Source organism: Cervus canadensis, chromosome 18, assembly GCF_019320065.1.
Source record: "Cervus canadensis isolate Bull #8, Minnesota chromosome 18, ASM1932006v1, whole genome shotgun sequence".
NCBI lineage: Eukaryota > Metazoa > Chordata > Mammalia > Artiodactyla > Cervidae > Cervus > Cervus canadensis.
In genome coordinates, this window is record NC_057403.1 from 46,890,465 (window position 1) to 46,906,391 (window position 15,927).

The 15,927-nt window shown below is 38.6% G+C and overlaps 1 protein-coding gene across 1 annotated transcript; it reads right to left on the bottom strand.

Annotated features, from left to right (window-relative positions):
• Window positions 1–412: 412 nt before the first annotated feature.
• On the bottom strand, window positions 413–12,857 carry CNEP1R1 (CTD nuclear envelope phosphatase 1 regulatory subunit 1). Its single transcript, XM_043436896.1, has 6 exons — window positions 12,708–12,857; window positions 11,601–11,672; window positions 9,323–9,396; window positions 5,208–5,317; window positions 5,039–5,093; window positions 413–1,772 (listed from the first exon to the last, which is right to left on the bottom strand). Exons 1-6 carry the CDS (start codon window positions 12,730–12,732, stop codon window positions 1,731–1,733), a joined length of 378 nt encoding a protein of 125 aa, XP_043292831.1. The 5' UTR covers window positions 12,733–12,857; the 3' UTR covers window positions 413–1,730.
• Window positions 12,858–15,927: the final 3,070 nt, after the last annotated feature.

Genomic DNA, 15,927 nt, shown 5'->3' on the forward strand with positions numbered 1-15,927 from the left:
ACATATAAAATCCCTTTTTAGCTTTATACTATTGGAGGAAACTAGAAAGAATTCACCTGCCAATGCATGAGACGCAAGAGACCCCCATTCAATTCCTGGGTCAGGAAAATCCTCTGGAGTAGGAAACAGCAACCCATTCCAGTATTCTTCCCTGGAAAATTCCAAAGACAGAAGAACCTGGTGGACCACAGTCCATGGCAAACACAACTGAGTAACTGAGCACACAGAATGAGACACATTAAAAGTACTGACAGCCTGATAAACTGTGTACCTTCAACTGTCCCTTGAAATTTGCTCTACTGGACCTACAGTTAGAGTAAAATATCTCATTTGGAACTAACCTGTATCTGACACACAGTATGTTTAAAATTTTTTTCAGTTACAGACTTAAACCAAGGAAAAGCCCAATCACTATGTATATATAAAGTATTTATTTTTATGCACATATTTACCTACAAAATTTACAGGAAATAAAACAATGAAGAATATATAGAATACCCTCTTAAGACTTAGTAGGAGCAGAGGGTTTATTGCTGCAGTTCAAAGAATAAAATTTTATACATGTGAAAGCCAAGATGAACACATTTAAGATAAATGGCAGCCTTGTTAAAAATTTTTTGTCCTGTCTTTGAATTTTCAGCTTTACATTAAATGAAATTAAAAAGATTGCTCATGAAATAATTTAAACCTTTTCAAAATCTTCTAATAAACAGGTAAAAGGCACCTCCAGTTCTTTAAAATATTTACAGCAATCCCAATAGTTTAATCTTAAGGGTTATTATAGTACATGTGGCTAATATGCATACACAGTATGTCATTAACACTCTCTAAACAGTGAGAATTTTAGGCTCTAGTTTGTGGCACTGCTCCCAAGTGACCCCGCGATGGGGCGGATGACCAACCACACCTGCACAACACTGGTGTAACAGCATGTCTACCACAGCTAAAAGCCAATTATCTAAAACAAGGACTGTCAAATTCCCAGACAATACGTAATTTATAACTAAATTTGTCTACTCAGAAGCCTTTGGAGTGTTCTTAAAATCATTTAAAAAAATATAAAGTATATTTAGCATTAAATGAAAACAATGAACCTGGAAAATAGCACTACAGTGGCTGAAATTCACTATCTGGTTTAACAAAAACTGTTTCTCAAAACATCTACAATTTCTCACAACATAATGGAGACGAATTTTCCTTAGTCTAAGCTCAATCCGATGTTTTTCCTGCATTATGATTAAAAGAGGAGTATAGAGTGAAAGGCACAGCTATAATAATAGCCGGTTTTAAAGAGCTGTGGAGATGGCAAGCGGATGTTCCTGAAATACTGGTGCAGGAGAACGATGTCCACATAACATTTCCTCTTTAACATTGGCATTGATTGGCTATTTACAGTAGTTTGCAAAAATACATTATAAAAACTGGATGAGGTTCTGTTTCTAAATTTAACTTAGTAACATATTACATACATACTTCTTCTGCAAAAATCTTCGCAGGATCTGAAGTACTAAAGTGACACTAATACTGAAACACAGATAACCAAAGGTACCAAAGCACTGGTAATGAGAGTCATCATCATGGAGACAATCTGGGGAAATATTGCACGTTTCTTGTCCGTTGTTGCTATGACAGTCACATATCCAACTGTAAAAGGAATCCTTTATGGCTTTTTGCTGTATCACTTTTTGAAGAAAGGTTGTTTTAAGTCCCAAAACAATGAGTGTAGATTGTCATTGAACATGAGGCCTAGGTTTCAAAATTAGTTTTCCTGTCTGTAAAAATGAAAAGAAAAAAAGGTTAAAAAAGATATATACACAGTTCTATTAAAAATAACACCACTTTCCTAGAAACCTTATAAGGCATCAGAACACTCCTCTATATTTAGTCAAGATTAAGCCATTAATAGTTATACTTTCAAAGTGTTGTGTAGAATTTTCTTCTAAAATCTTTAGTACTTTAAAACACACACATACAATCTTCCTGAAAGTCAAACAACCCACTGGATAAAATAAAATCCCGAAAAAAAAAATAAAATAAAATAAAAAAATAAAAAAAATAAAATCCCGACTTGTGTAGGCTGATTTATGCTCCTTACCAAGTGGAGTCTATAAAACATAAATAAAACTGTGTATCTGAACAAAAACTTTTCCCGTTTTCTAACATCAAAACAAACCTAAGGTTGGAATGATAAGACACTCATGTTGGTATTCAATGCACATGGATATAACACTTCTGTAGGGCCAAGTGTCATATTTATCCAAAAAAAAAAAAAAAAAGTACATACCATATAATCCAAAGAATTTCATTTCTAGTAACTTATCTGAAGAGATATGCAAGTGTAAGGATGCACATTTAAGTCCTAGTCCTATTCTTTCATACAGGATTTACCGAGTGCTTATCATGTGCCAAGCCTCAAGAGACATTAGAGACCTAGTAAGGAACGAGACAGTTTCCTGTCCTCACGGAGCTTAAGTTCTAATGAAATACGCACAACATATACAATATGTAAAGTGTGGATGAAATTAAGATGCATCTCTAAAGTGAAGCACTATGTAATTAAACAAAATGGAAGACATTAACTGAGATCATGCAAATAAAAAAGAAAAACAGGTCCAAGACCTTGTACTGAAATACTAACATTGGGTCAAAGAAGCAGAACTGAAAAACCTGTAATACTGTTTTAGAGGTTCTTTACTCATAAACTTGATTGTAACATCTTTCTTTTGTAAGTACATGAGATACCCAATAAAACATAAAACATGGTGATTATCTCTAGTTGCAAGGTTCTAGGTGGTTTTCACAAACACATTTTATTATCCTAAGGTCAAAAGTGTTGTCAGGATTCTGGCTCCCTCTCAAGTCTTACTTTCACTTAATTTTTGGTAATACTTTTGTATCTTGGTAGAACTTTGATACTAATTTTTCTACTGTTTTACTGGGGTGTAATTCATATAAAATTATTAAGTTTTGACAAATGTATAGACCTAAGTTTCCACCTCTCAAGGCAAACTACAGAACACCACCACCACTTAGAAAGTTCCTCCACGCCTATTTACAAGGCCAACGGAACCTGAGCTCCTGACGTAACCGCTCACCATAGATTAACCTGCCATGTCTCTGACCTTGAGATAAACAGAATCACACAGTGAGTGTTCTCTGCCTCTACTTCTTTCGCTCACTGTGTTTTTGAAACTCACCGATGTTACTGTGTTTCAGCAGTTTTGTACCTTTTTAACCTGCTTTTATAAGATGTGCAGTATTCCTCTGTATAAAAATACCATGGATTTAATAAAAAGTTCAAACAAGACAAGCCAAAGTCATCCATTTACCTCAGATTCCAGTCCTCTTACAAAAGAAAAGTTTTAGCATGAATTCTTACATACTGTTTTTTTTATGGATTTATATTCACACGTATGAATAAAAATTTGGTGCCTCTAACATGCTAATCAAGTGTTTCATCCCTAAATAACCTGACAGGGAAGGTGGGCAGGGGCACACGTGACCTAAAAGCATGGCCAAGAGCTGATTGACTGTGGACACCGGGTGAGGGTAACTCAGGCTCACTTAGCTCTTCTCTCTGCCTTGTTTGGGAATTTCCCTAATTAAAACTTAAAAGAAAAGCACCGAACTGAGCATACTGTCTGTTAATTTACCTTTTGCTCCTAACATTATGTCTTGGATACTTTCAAGTCCGCATTTACAGACTTACTTCTCATTTCCTATGATATGGCTTTACCACAGCCTATCTCACCACTCCCTTGTTGAGACACCAAAATTATATCCATTTTTTTTTTCCCCACTACTAAGGATGTTATAATGAACAACCCTGTGTACCTGTGGGACGGTACCCCCAACTAGGGTAGAAGAAAAGCAGAATGGTTAGGTCATGAGGCAAGCACATACTACATTTTATAAGAATGATGAAAACTATCCTTCAAAAAGGGCTTCCCTGGTAGCTCAGATGGTAAAGTTATCTACCTAAAATGCAGGAGACCTGGGTTTTGGGTTCAAAAACTGGGTCAAGATTCCCTGGAGAAAGAAATGGCAACCCACTGCATCAGTGTATACTCCCAACAAGCAGTGTGTGGCTGCATCATTTCACCACAATACTAGAGTTATAAAGTATTTAATTTTTACTAATCTGACAGGTAATATTTATAAATGAACTGTTTAACTTTGCACTTCCTCCATGACAAATGAGGCTGTCCAGTCTTCACCTTTATCCATTTGTATTTCCACTTGTGTGATATGACAACCTTTTCCCATTTTAAAAATGTACTTTTGTCTTTTTATTATTGATTTTTAATAGGTTTTCAAATATCCTGGATACTATCCTCTATCATTCTCTTTCACTGATCCAGTTGTTTTCCTGCCCTAAAATTTTTTTGGCCTTTTATTCTAATTTTCTATACTGGGCAGGTATTACTAAGTAGTTTTTTAAGTTGAAGGTAAAAATGCTTTTTATAAATAAAATCCAAATTGTGAGATAGTCTCATCATATTGATATGTGATTAACTTTTTAAAAAACACGGCAGGTTCATATGTCTATAGTCTATCAATTAATCTATTACTCTATTTAAAACCCTATAATCTATGGCTGATTCATATCAATGTATGACAAAAAAAATAAAAAAATAAATTAAAAAAAAAAAAAAACCCTATAAACACAACAGCATGAGATAAATAACAGTAGTTTATAAAACCAACTCCCACCGAGTCATTTTTGGCTAATAACGACCACTGTATTTCACTGAATCTAAGAAAGCTTCAGTTAGAAGACGCATCATGACTTTATGTCATTAAGATAGATTACACTCTCTGCCAATTTAACTATGAGACACCACTGATTACTAGATGTATCTCAATTTTCAGGGATGTTACAGTGTTTTTAAAAAAAGTGTCTTTGAATCAATGCTACATTGAATATTCTCCCTATTAATTCCATTGAGACAAATTATTTTTAATGCTTGTTTTACTTAAACCAAAGAACTTCAGTCCTTTCACACACTGTCTACAGTTTTCTAATGAAAATACTTACATCATCACAAGACATATTGTATTCTGCTAACACAGTTCGACATCGAGCAGCTATACTGAATAAAAACGGTCAAAGAAAATTTGTATTTCAAAAGTACGCTTTTAACAACACCTAGAGAGGTGCTTTAGTTTAGTTCAGAGAATAAAATTCAATTCATGATAAAGGATACATTGAAGGTGCAACTACTCTTTTGTGAATCCCAGCGAAGAATAAGCCTATTAGAGTGATACAGCTAATGGTGAAAAACGGATGGTTCCACAATGATGTGAAGAAGGACACCTGTCAAAAGAGGAGTTGGAAATAGAAAAATGTTAAAAATTTTAGAACAGTATTGATTCCTACTTCTTTACTTGAGCATGAATACATGTAACATTTAATTCTCTGAAGTATGAGAATTTGGTGAGTTCCCTGGTGGCTTTTGGGCTTTCACTGCCATGGCCTGGGTTTGATCCCTAGTCAGGGAACTGCTCCTTGGAAGAAAAGCTATGACAAACCTAGACTGTATTCAAAGGCAGAGATATCACTTTGTTGACAAAGGTCCATATAGTCAAAGCTGTGGTTTTTCCTGTAATCATGTTTGGATGTGAGAGTTGGACCATAAAGAAGAATCGATGTTTTTGGATTGTGGTGCTGGAGAAGGTCAGCTTCTGACCTTCTGGTCAGAGGGTCAGCTGGACAAGAGGGTCCAGCTGGACAAGAAGGAGGTCAATCCAGTCCATCTTAAAGGAAATCAACCCTGAATATTCACTGGAAGGACTGATGCTGGAGCTGAAGCTCCAATACTTTGACCACCTGATGCAAAGAGCCAACTCAATGGAAAAGACCCAGATGTTCGGAAAGACTGGAGGGCAGGAGGAGAAGGGGTAACAGAGGATAAGATGGTTGGATGGCATCACCAACTCAATGGACATGAGTCTGTGCAAACTCTGGAAGACAGTGAAGGACAGCGAAGCCTGGCGTGCTGCAGTCCATGGGATCGCAACCAGTCAGAGACGACTTAGCCACTGAACAAGGAGCAAGAGGGAACTGGGATCCCATAAGCTGCGAGGCAGGGCAAAAAAAAAAAAGGGAATTTGAAGACTTTCCCAAATCCCAGTTCTTCATGTTGCTATGCTACACAAATTAATGTATGTTTTAAATCTTCAATGCAGCAAAACAATATAGTAATATTCCCTCCGTTCATTCCAAATGCTTGAACCATTACAAATTCAATTCTATAATTTAAAAAAATACCCTACTGACAATATTTACTGAACCCTTCCTAGTGAGAAGTAATTTAAAAAGCAAAAGACTACGAGTTCCATGGACTTCCCTGGCGGTGCAGTGGTTAAGACTCCATGTTCCCAGAGAAGGGGACTTTGATCTCTGGTTGGGAAAGAGTCCACATGCCATGTGCCATGGCCAAAAAAAAAAAAAAGAAAAAAGTTCTGCAAGAGGAGGGACACTGTCCTGGGCATGGCATCGCTATTTTCCCAACACCTGAAATTGGACTTGGCAAACACTGGTGCTCAGGGGCTTTCCCAGTAGCTCAGTGGGAAAAGAATCCGCCTGCAATGCAGGATACACAGGAGACAGGGGTTCAATCGCTGGGCTGGGGAGATCCCCTGGAGGAGGAAAATGGCAACTCACCCCAGTAATCTTGCCTGGGAAATCCCATGGACAGAGGAGCCTGGTGGGCTACAGTCCAAAGGGTTGCAAAGGGGTGCACACGACTGACCAACCACCCAGGCAAATACAGGTGCTCAATAAACATTGCTGCATGAACGGAGATGAAGCCCCTAATCTCAATGAGGACACAAGTCAGACACGACCTAGTTACCCTCCCTGTTAAAATGCAGAAGTGAGCAAACAGCACACAACCTGGTCTCAGTCTAACCACTCTCGTTTTCCTTTTCTCTCTTCACCTGGCTAGCTCCTACACAGCCTACAAGACTCAGTTCCAGCATCACCCTTTCTTTCTGAAAGAGACAAAACATGAGTTTGGTTTTGAAGCTACTAGATTTAGATGGCCACAGGACATTTCAGTAGGAGAGAATAATTAGTAGCTATCCATAAAAAACTAGAGTTCAAGAGAAGCAAAGGGCTAATTTCAGATATGAGCATAATCAGATTGTAGAAAAAAACAGAACCATCCACAATTCTGAGACTATGTAGAAGGACAAGGGAACAGGATCCAGAATCAGAACAAGTGTAGGCACTGAAGCCAGACTACTGGGAATCAGAATGCAGATGGAAAAGACAAGTATTCAGAGTCTAGAAAAAGAAATCAGGTGGACTAGAAACTAAACGGGAGCAACAGAATCAAACTCAGGGCGTCTGGGCTCCACTCTGATACTAAGGTATGTGTGCATGTTTCAAGACAGACAATAAACTTAGAGGAGAACAGTGACCTAGCACAGTACTGCTTAAATAAGTTTGTCAAGTCAAGAGATGACAGGTTGAAAACATCAGGAAGGAGAAAGCTCCCAGAAGGATGAGATCTTGAAGATTAATATTCCAGAGTAATGTCTTCTTAAGCCCTTGAGGACAGTTCAATCCCCACAGGCCAGCTGTGTTTTGTGAGCCCTGCACAATACTAGCATATGCAGGGCTTTAATTTTAACTAGGTCAGTACCCACCTTCTTTCCTCCACGGCAATAATCAACTGCACCCAAGCAACAATCCCCCCCTAGTTTAGGCATTCCTGTCCCTCCCGTCTGCCCCACGCCTTCTCCCCTCGTGTCCCCTCCAGCGAGCCGCTGGCTTTCAAGCTTGCAGCTCTTCTTACAGACACAGTCGCTGTTTATTAACTCTTGTCAGGTTGGAAGTTATTAAATATTGAAACACAGAGCTGACGTTTAGGCTAACAGTTACATTCTCACCTAATTTAAAGAATCACATTAACTACACAATTTTGAGCCTATTTCATATTACATTTAATTCTATGTTTTATTAAGATGTCAACTAGCTGAAGTCAGCCTATATTTTTCCCAATTAGAAGTCAGATTCATTTCCCAAGATAGACCTTTTTCTTGCCAGCCTCCTTCACTCTTCCCCTAAGGATGAGTACCAACTATAAAGGGACACACAGGCGGGTTTCTTATCCATTATAAAAACCCCCTCTATTAACATGAAATCCCATCACCAACCTCCCCTGCTCCTATTCTTTTGTATTTCCACCTCAGTGGATAAAGTCAGAGAGATTACATGGTAAATAACCCCCTGGTTGTCTGAACTGCCATTTAGACAAAAGTCTTATTAAGTTTTTCTTCTATATAACCTAAAGGTTGTAAATAAAGCTACTGAAAGTAGTTTATCTAGTTATAGTTTAAAAGGCGAAATAAGGTTAATTTTGTGAAAATTACAGTATCATTAATACCTAAAGAAAGCTGAACTGGAGAGAAGAAACTTCACTGAGAAACTGAAGGTGATTACCTCCTCTAACAGAAAAGCTCAAGTTTTAAATTAAGGCACAAGTTGGTAGAAAGAGGTAGAAATTTCAGAAACATGCTATTGTGTTTCATCGAAGGATGCTTCAAGAAATAACATTATGAAATCTGTTATTGCATTTGGCACAGCAACATTCTTAGTGTCCAATGGGACATCTCTCAGTGTCTCTATATTAAACTTCAGGCAAAAATTTTTTTTTAAAGATAAAATGAAGTTGAAAAAGTAAGGCTTTGATAGCTTAGGGAATTTACACGTGTCCTCTTCATGATGAAAACCACGGAACTGGCAGTGACTTCAGAGACCCTGGCAATTATGCTGGCCCAGACGGTCTACGGTATTAGTGATCTGGTTTCCGTCCTGGTTCTGACCTCCCACTCGGTTTTTTTCTAGTCTTGGCTGCTTATTACACTTATATCTACTCTTTAATCATAATGCTTACTGCAGTTGTCTCAAATGCCTTAAGGGGTGAGGAAAGGCATTAACAAAAGTAACTCATGGAAGAAAATGTTGCTGTGTAGTTTTTAAAAGTTGGTACTGATGACACTAAATGAACAAAACAAAAAATAGTGTTTACACTGAAATATGTAATAGTGAGATACATAACTGCATAAAGTTCAGAAATGAAAAGTAATATAAGTAGTATTTCTTAAACCTTTTTCTCTGCAAAGATACTTGACCCGCAATAGCCAGCCAAAGTTTTTTTCAAGCAAATTAATATAAGGCATATTTTTAACATGATTAATATCACTACTAGTACTAATAGGTAGCATTTGATTAATACTTTACAAAAAACAAAGCACTGCTATAGCCATTGTCTCACTTAATCTATGAAAGATTTTAAATCAAAACTTCTACCTTTTGTGTCTCAGGATCTATTAACCAGTTCCAGGCACCAGTAGCTGTACAGACAGATACCACTATAAGAAGCACTGATGAAAGATAAATACGAAATTAGTAAGGAAACAAGCCATTAATATGATACTACTACCAGTTCTTAATAAACAACAGCCAGAGGATGCAGCACTTCATTAAATGGAAAATGTACTCCACTCAGGAATTAGGGAAACTTGCCACAAGACCTTGGGGAATTCTCTAAAACAATGTGAACCTTAGTAACTGAGGCGGATACAGTCCCCCTGAATTCTTTAGTCAGTATTTCTATAGATTTATGAAATTAAAAGCAGTAAGAACCAAGGTGGTAAAACTTTAATGTAAATTTGTTATGTGTTTTATGCTTTCTGCAGATTTTGTAAATTCAAAACAAACAACACTCCCCACCAAAACCTCATTTTTTAATGTAAACAAACCAAACAAAGACTCTTTTATGAATGCACTGAGAACTCGGACTAAAGAATTTTGCCTTGCAGACAACCGCCTCTTGTTGAATTAAACAAAGGTCAGTGTTAGGAGTGTGGAGCACACCAATCAGTATCAGATTTTCTTCAAGGGACTTAAGGAAAGTTGGGGTAGAAATTACTGATAGTATAAGTTAGATTCTTTCTCCCCATTAAGGTAGAATTATTTTAGAAATTCTAAAGAGAGCATAAGTAAAACTTGAGAATAAATAGTATTACTAAAATACTATTATACTATTAAAATAATACAGGGGCACCAAGACCTAGTTAATGTTCTGGGGACCAAGACAGTTTCTTTCAATTGGGATGCAAACATTTCTAAAATCTACAAAGCAAGCTTCAAAGAGCAACAGAAATATTGCGAAACCTTAATTATCTAGAACTTCTGGTGATGCGCGTTTAGAAGAGGCAAATCATAGAAAAACAATCTCATTTTAATTATTTAATAATACTCAAAATTTCAAATTTATGCTCTCAGCTCACAACAGATTAAACTCAGTTTCTTACATTTCTATATTTCCAATAAGAAATATACTAAAGTATACAGATTTTTCTTCTTTTTTAAATGAAGCAAAATCATAATCAAACCCACCAGACAGGACCTCATGCACATGGGTATACTAAACAAGCTGACGTCATCTATATGGAAGCACTGAGACTGAGCCAGAGAAAAAGTGTGTTCATTGTATTACACTTTATAATCCTACACATTTAAAAAAATTCCCAAGTAACAGTGAAATAAGGCTTTCGGGATAATTCCTAGGTAAACTGGAGAGCTTGAGAAAAATCATTACTACTTGTGAATTCTGACCAATCAGAATTCCTGTAGCACTTTTCAAATAGATTTAATAAAAATTACACAAAAAACCCTGACACAGGAAAAGACCCCTGACTTCAATAGTGCTCTTCAGTTCGGTCCCACCAACTGAATCGTACTTCAAAATAAAGTATGTCCTTCGTGGGCTTCCCTTGTGGCTCAACAGGTCAAGAATCTACCTGCAATGTGGGAGACTTGGGTGCAATCCCTGGGTTGGGAAGATCCCCTGGAGAAGAGAAAGGCTACCCACTCCAGTATTCTGGCCTGGAGAATTCCACCGACTATAATAGAGACCATGGGGTTACAAAGAGTGGGACGCAACTGAGCCATTTTCACTTTTCACTCTTCTTGGAAAAAATTAAACTTCAGCAATGAACAGCCAAGAAATTAAGACTCTCCCAACATAAGTTAACAAAGTATTCTGCTTACTGATCTTATCACTTATATATTTGTCTACGTTTCCTATTTCCTATATATTTCCATGGGGCAGTAACTACAGTTCTTTCAAGTCATATTTTACAGTATTGTTGAATATCACTTCCTTCAACAAACTTTACTTCAATAGTTTACAGGCAAAATTGTAAACTGCTAAACAGACTACTGAAATTTTTATTACGTGTTCTGGTAACCAGATTTGTCATATATGTCTAACAAAATATATGTATTTTAATATAAAAATAAAAAGTCAACCACACAAAATACGACTATCCTTTTAGGGTTGTCAGTTTCTTTTCTTAAAATTTCTTTAAAATGCTGTTATTTACAATATTGAAATAGATCTAAAACTGTCGAAACAGAAGGGAATCTTATGGTTTAATAAAGCAAGCACTTGTTTGGTTTTTTTTTTTTAAGCAAGCATTTGTTAATCAAAAGTTTTACGTGAAAGCAAATCACCGCTAGGCAGAATAAAAGTATCAACTGTCAGCTTATTTTCCCTTAAAAAAAATGTCCAAGCACTTACTTCTCCAACGTCCAGTGGCAGGTTGCAAACAATGAATATATTCAGTAAGTCTCCTCTCGAAAGCCTTGAGATCTAGGTAAAAAGATTTAAATTTTGAAATTAGCTACTCTTAGTAATCTGAATCTATTACGATGAATTTTAAATACTCTAACTGCTTCAGGTCTTGCACACCAACTCACATGTATCATTGCACTGTTCACTTCTTTACTATGATAGCTTTACGCCCTTGATAAACACTAGGTTTCTTTAGTTCCAATTTCACATATAAGAAAACTAGCTGGTTCCTCGTAAAATGGTATGTGGAAAATCAGCAGCAGCCTCAGTCGGCGCCAAAAGCTAGAAATGTGGGGTTGCAAGTAAAGGATCAAAATCAAATCGAGTTTTAACTCTGCTGGAATCAAGAGCTCCGTATTAGGACAATGTCTTACCTCGGACCAAAGTCTCGATACTCTTATGTTTAATTAACAGCTACGCTTTCAGTCTGCTCTTACTGGACTTCTGATCAGCTAACGGATGGGTAATGGAAAGACGCTCCCCTTTCCAGCCGCCCAAGAGCTTACAGATGATCTATGTGGCACTTCTGGAGCGCCGACGCCTGGTTCTACAAGACAGGGGCGTTCAAGGTATTTCCTCTGAATGAGCAAGGTAAGGTATCATTTTCAGTTGCGCTTTTCAAACTTTAAAAAGGAGACCAAGAGGCACTCCCTTACCCCGGCAGTTACTAAAAACCAAGGCAGAAAGTAGGAATACAACTCTTATCGACTACTAGAAAAAAATAAAGTGAGTTAGCGCTCTACAAGGTTTGCTAACAAGTAAGAAATAGAAATAACCGGGCGAGAAGCTCCCTCGTCCACGCAGCAGGAATGGGGGGAGCTGACGCAGCGCCTCTCCAGCGGCGGCGGAGGCCACGCGCGCCGGAAGCAGCGCCAGGCCGTGTCCGGCCGCCCCTTGGCCCCTGGGCCGGCCCCCGCGCCCCCAGCTCCGGGCCCCGTCAGTCCATCCTTCGCGGCCTCCTCTCTCCCGACCAGGTTTCCACGATTCCGGCGCCTCCAGAGCCCCGCGAGCTTCCGGGAGGACTTAGCGAAGGGCCCAGGAGGCGCACCCTACCTTCCGCCTGCTCCAGCGAGTTCATGTCGGGCGGCAGCTCCGGTCACCGGCGCGGCCCCGTCCGCATCTCAGCTCCGCGGTCCCTACCCGGCCCGCAGCGCCAACTCCCACCTCTAACCGCTTCCCTCCGCCCCTCTTCTTGGCACCGCCCCTTGACTAGACCCGCTACGCTCATTGGACGTTTCCGCCAGACCCTGTAACTAAGACGGTTTTCTATTGGCTAGGTTCCTCATGGGTCTCGGGCACTGGCGTTGGACGGTCAGCCAGAGGGACCAAGTATTGTAGGCGGCTGAGTTGGCGTGACACTAGCGCCGCCTCCTGTCCTGGGGAGGAACTGCAGCCTGTCCGGGAAAGTTCATTCATTCGTGTGTGTACTATTCCTAGTTTCCTGCTTGGTTCTTTCATTGCTTAAATAAGCCTGGCGTGCTGCAGTCCATGGGATCTCCGAGAGTCGGATACGACTGAGCGGCTGAACGACGACGAACCCTTTAAGTACACATTTCTCCCTTGGCTATTTTTTCTCATGTCATCCAATTTTCATAAATCGTAAAATGAGTGTTCTGGAACTTAAAAAAAAAAAAGAATCTGTAAGGCATTGACTACATTTATATTTGATTAAAAAACTCTCTGGCTCCTTTCCTTGTGGTCACTCATTCATTCAAGAACTATTGCATGTCTGGTAGGCACTGTATCAGGGATTCAGTTTAGCAAGATAGACAAGACTCCTATCCTCAAAATGGAAGGGTTACAGCAGACAAGAAACATGCAAATAGATCATTAATTTCAGGTAAGCTTGGTTCTGTGAAGGAAGTAACAGGGTAATAGGATACAGTGAGATAAGAGTGGGAGGTGGGTGGTGGGGTGGGTGGTGGTGGGTAATGGGAACTAGCTCTAGGGAAGAGCTATTTAACACACAGAGCCGGACGTTTGATTTGAGAGCCCCAAGAAGCAACTGGCCATACAAAGATGGGCACTAAGAAGCTCCAAGTGGCACTGGGGTTTTTTCGCTGTTGATATTTTATTCACTCATCCTTCAGTTTTCCTCTTCCCCACTTGCCATTAGAATTGACACATCCTTGCCCATTACTTCACTTTGTAGGCTCCTTTACCTTAACACTTCCAGAGCCTTCCTCTGGGCCAAGCCCTTTAAACACATTATCTCATTTAGCGCTCCAACACAATCTTTTTTTAAAACTGTGGGTCAAAACCCCAGAGAAGATCATGAAAGACGTGCAATGAGCCATAACTGTTATTTTGTAAATATGAACTAAAGTAAAACTTAAAATATTAGCACCACTAGTAGTAAAAATGTGTCATTTCATGATTTTTTATTTTATTTGTGTGTGTATTCCATATGTGCTATGTTCTGATCATAATGTAAAACATATATGTAAATGAGGGCTCCAATAAAAAAAAGTTTGAAAGCCACCAATGTAGGTATTAACAGGTTCATTTACAATGAGAAAAGTAAAACAAACTTGCCCAGAAGTGTGTATCAGTCACACATTCATGTCACAGACTCATTTTCATCTGTGTTCAAAAAAAAAACAACATTGAACATGCCTTTGAAAGGGTGTACATTTTTATCCTGTTATTGACACCTGCATGTATGGATCACGGGGGCCTGGGGAACAGTAAGGGAGGAAGAGAGGAAAATAGGGGCTCATAGTCAGGCTAAAAAATTTGGAACCTGAAGTAATGGGGAGACCGATGGATATGAGACCGACGGATATAGATTTGTAGAAACATTATATCAGTGAGATTTGTCAAGAAGATAGTTAACAAATATTTAAGTACTACATGTTCCAGACACTGGGATATAAGCCAAGAATGCAAAGGTCTCCCTCTAGGGTCTCCTGCCCTGTGTAAAAGATAGTGTTTCGTGTAAAAACAAAAGACAGAACACTGAAAACCCTTAAAACATCAGTGATAAGATGAAGATCTGCTTCAAAGAGGGATAGCCAATACAATAACTAAAATTTGTTCTATTTTCCTGGAGGTCTGGTGCTACATCTTTTATAGTTCAGGAGTGTGTAAACCTCCTTTAAACCCCACAGCAGCAACACGAACCAAAATGTGTTATCAAATTCATCTTAGGGTTGAGTTTAGAAATAGGTAGATGAGTTGATCAGCTCCAAACACTGTAGCTGGAATTATCCTTGATTCTCTCTCCCTCTCTCTCTCCACATGGTAGATCGGATTCCGTAGCAAATCCTCTTGCCTGTATCATCCACATCGATTTAAAATTTAATCACTTCTCACCACTTCTGTAGCTCCCACTCTAATCCAAGCTACCATATAGCCTGGATTTACAGCTGTGACCCCTCACCAGCCTCCTGTTCCCACCCTTTTGCCAAATAGTGATTCATAAAATACTAAAAGATCACACGTTGTCCTCAGAAACTTCCAATGGCCCCTTGGAGTGACTACAACAGGGATCTTCCTGCCATCTCCATGGCGACACCTTCTAAAATAATTTTGACAAATTGTATGCCTCCTCACATGTTTCAAAAACTACATCTGAGATTTTCATCATGGACTTGAATCCTTATAAAAGATGTATTTTCTGGTATTGTAAACATTGACATTTGGAAGTAAACTCTTACGTGACTCTTTTAAAGGTATTCGATGGAATCGAAATACCATGGCAATTTGACACCCACCATCGTCCTTTAAAAATACATGAATATCTGTTATGAATATGGACATAAAAATCCTTTAAAGAATTAGCAAATCAGATCCAGCAATATATAAAAAGGAGTATACAACAAGGTGAAGTGTGATTTATCCCATGAATGCAAAGTTGGTTTGACGTCAGACTTAGAGAATGAATTTATGGTTTACAAGGGAGAAGGGTTAGGGGGAGGGATAGTTAGGGAGTTTGGCATTGAGAGAATGCATTGTTATATTTAAAACGGATAACTGACAAGGACCTACTGTATAGTATAGGGTGCTACATACCCCTGCACCACCCGGGAATCCATAGCACAGGGAACTCTGCTCAGTAGTACCCAACAACCTAAATGTGAAAAGAATTAGAAAAAGAAGAGATGCATGTGTATGTGTATATGAATCACTTTGTTGTACCCCTGGAACTATCATAGCATTGTCTGTACTCCAATATAAAACAAAAAGTTACAATTCAGAAAAAAAAAGAAAATGAGTACGTGTAATATATCATATAAACAGAGTAAATAACAAAAACCACATGACTTAACGA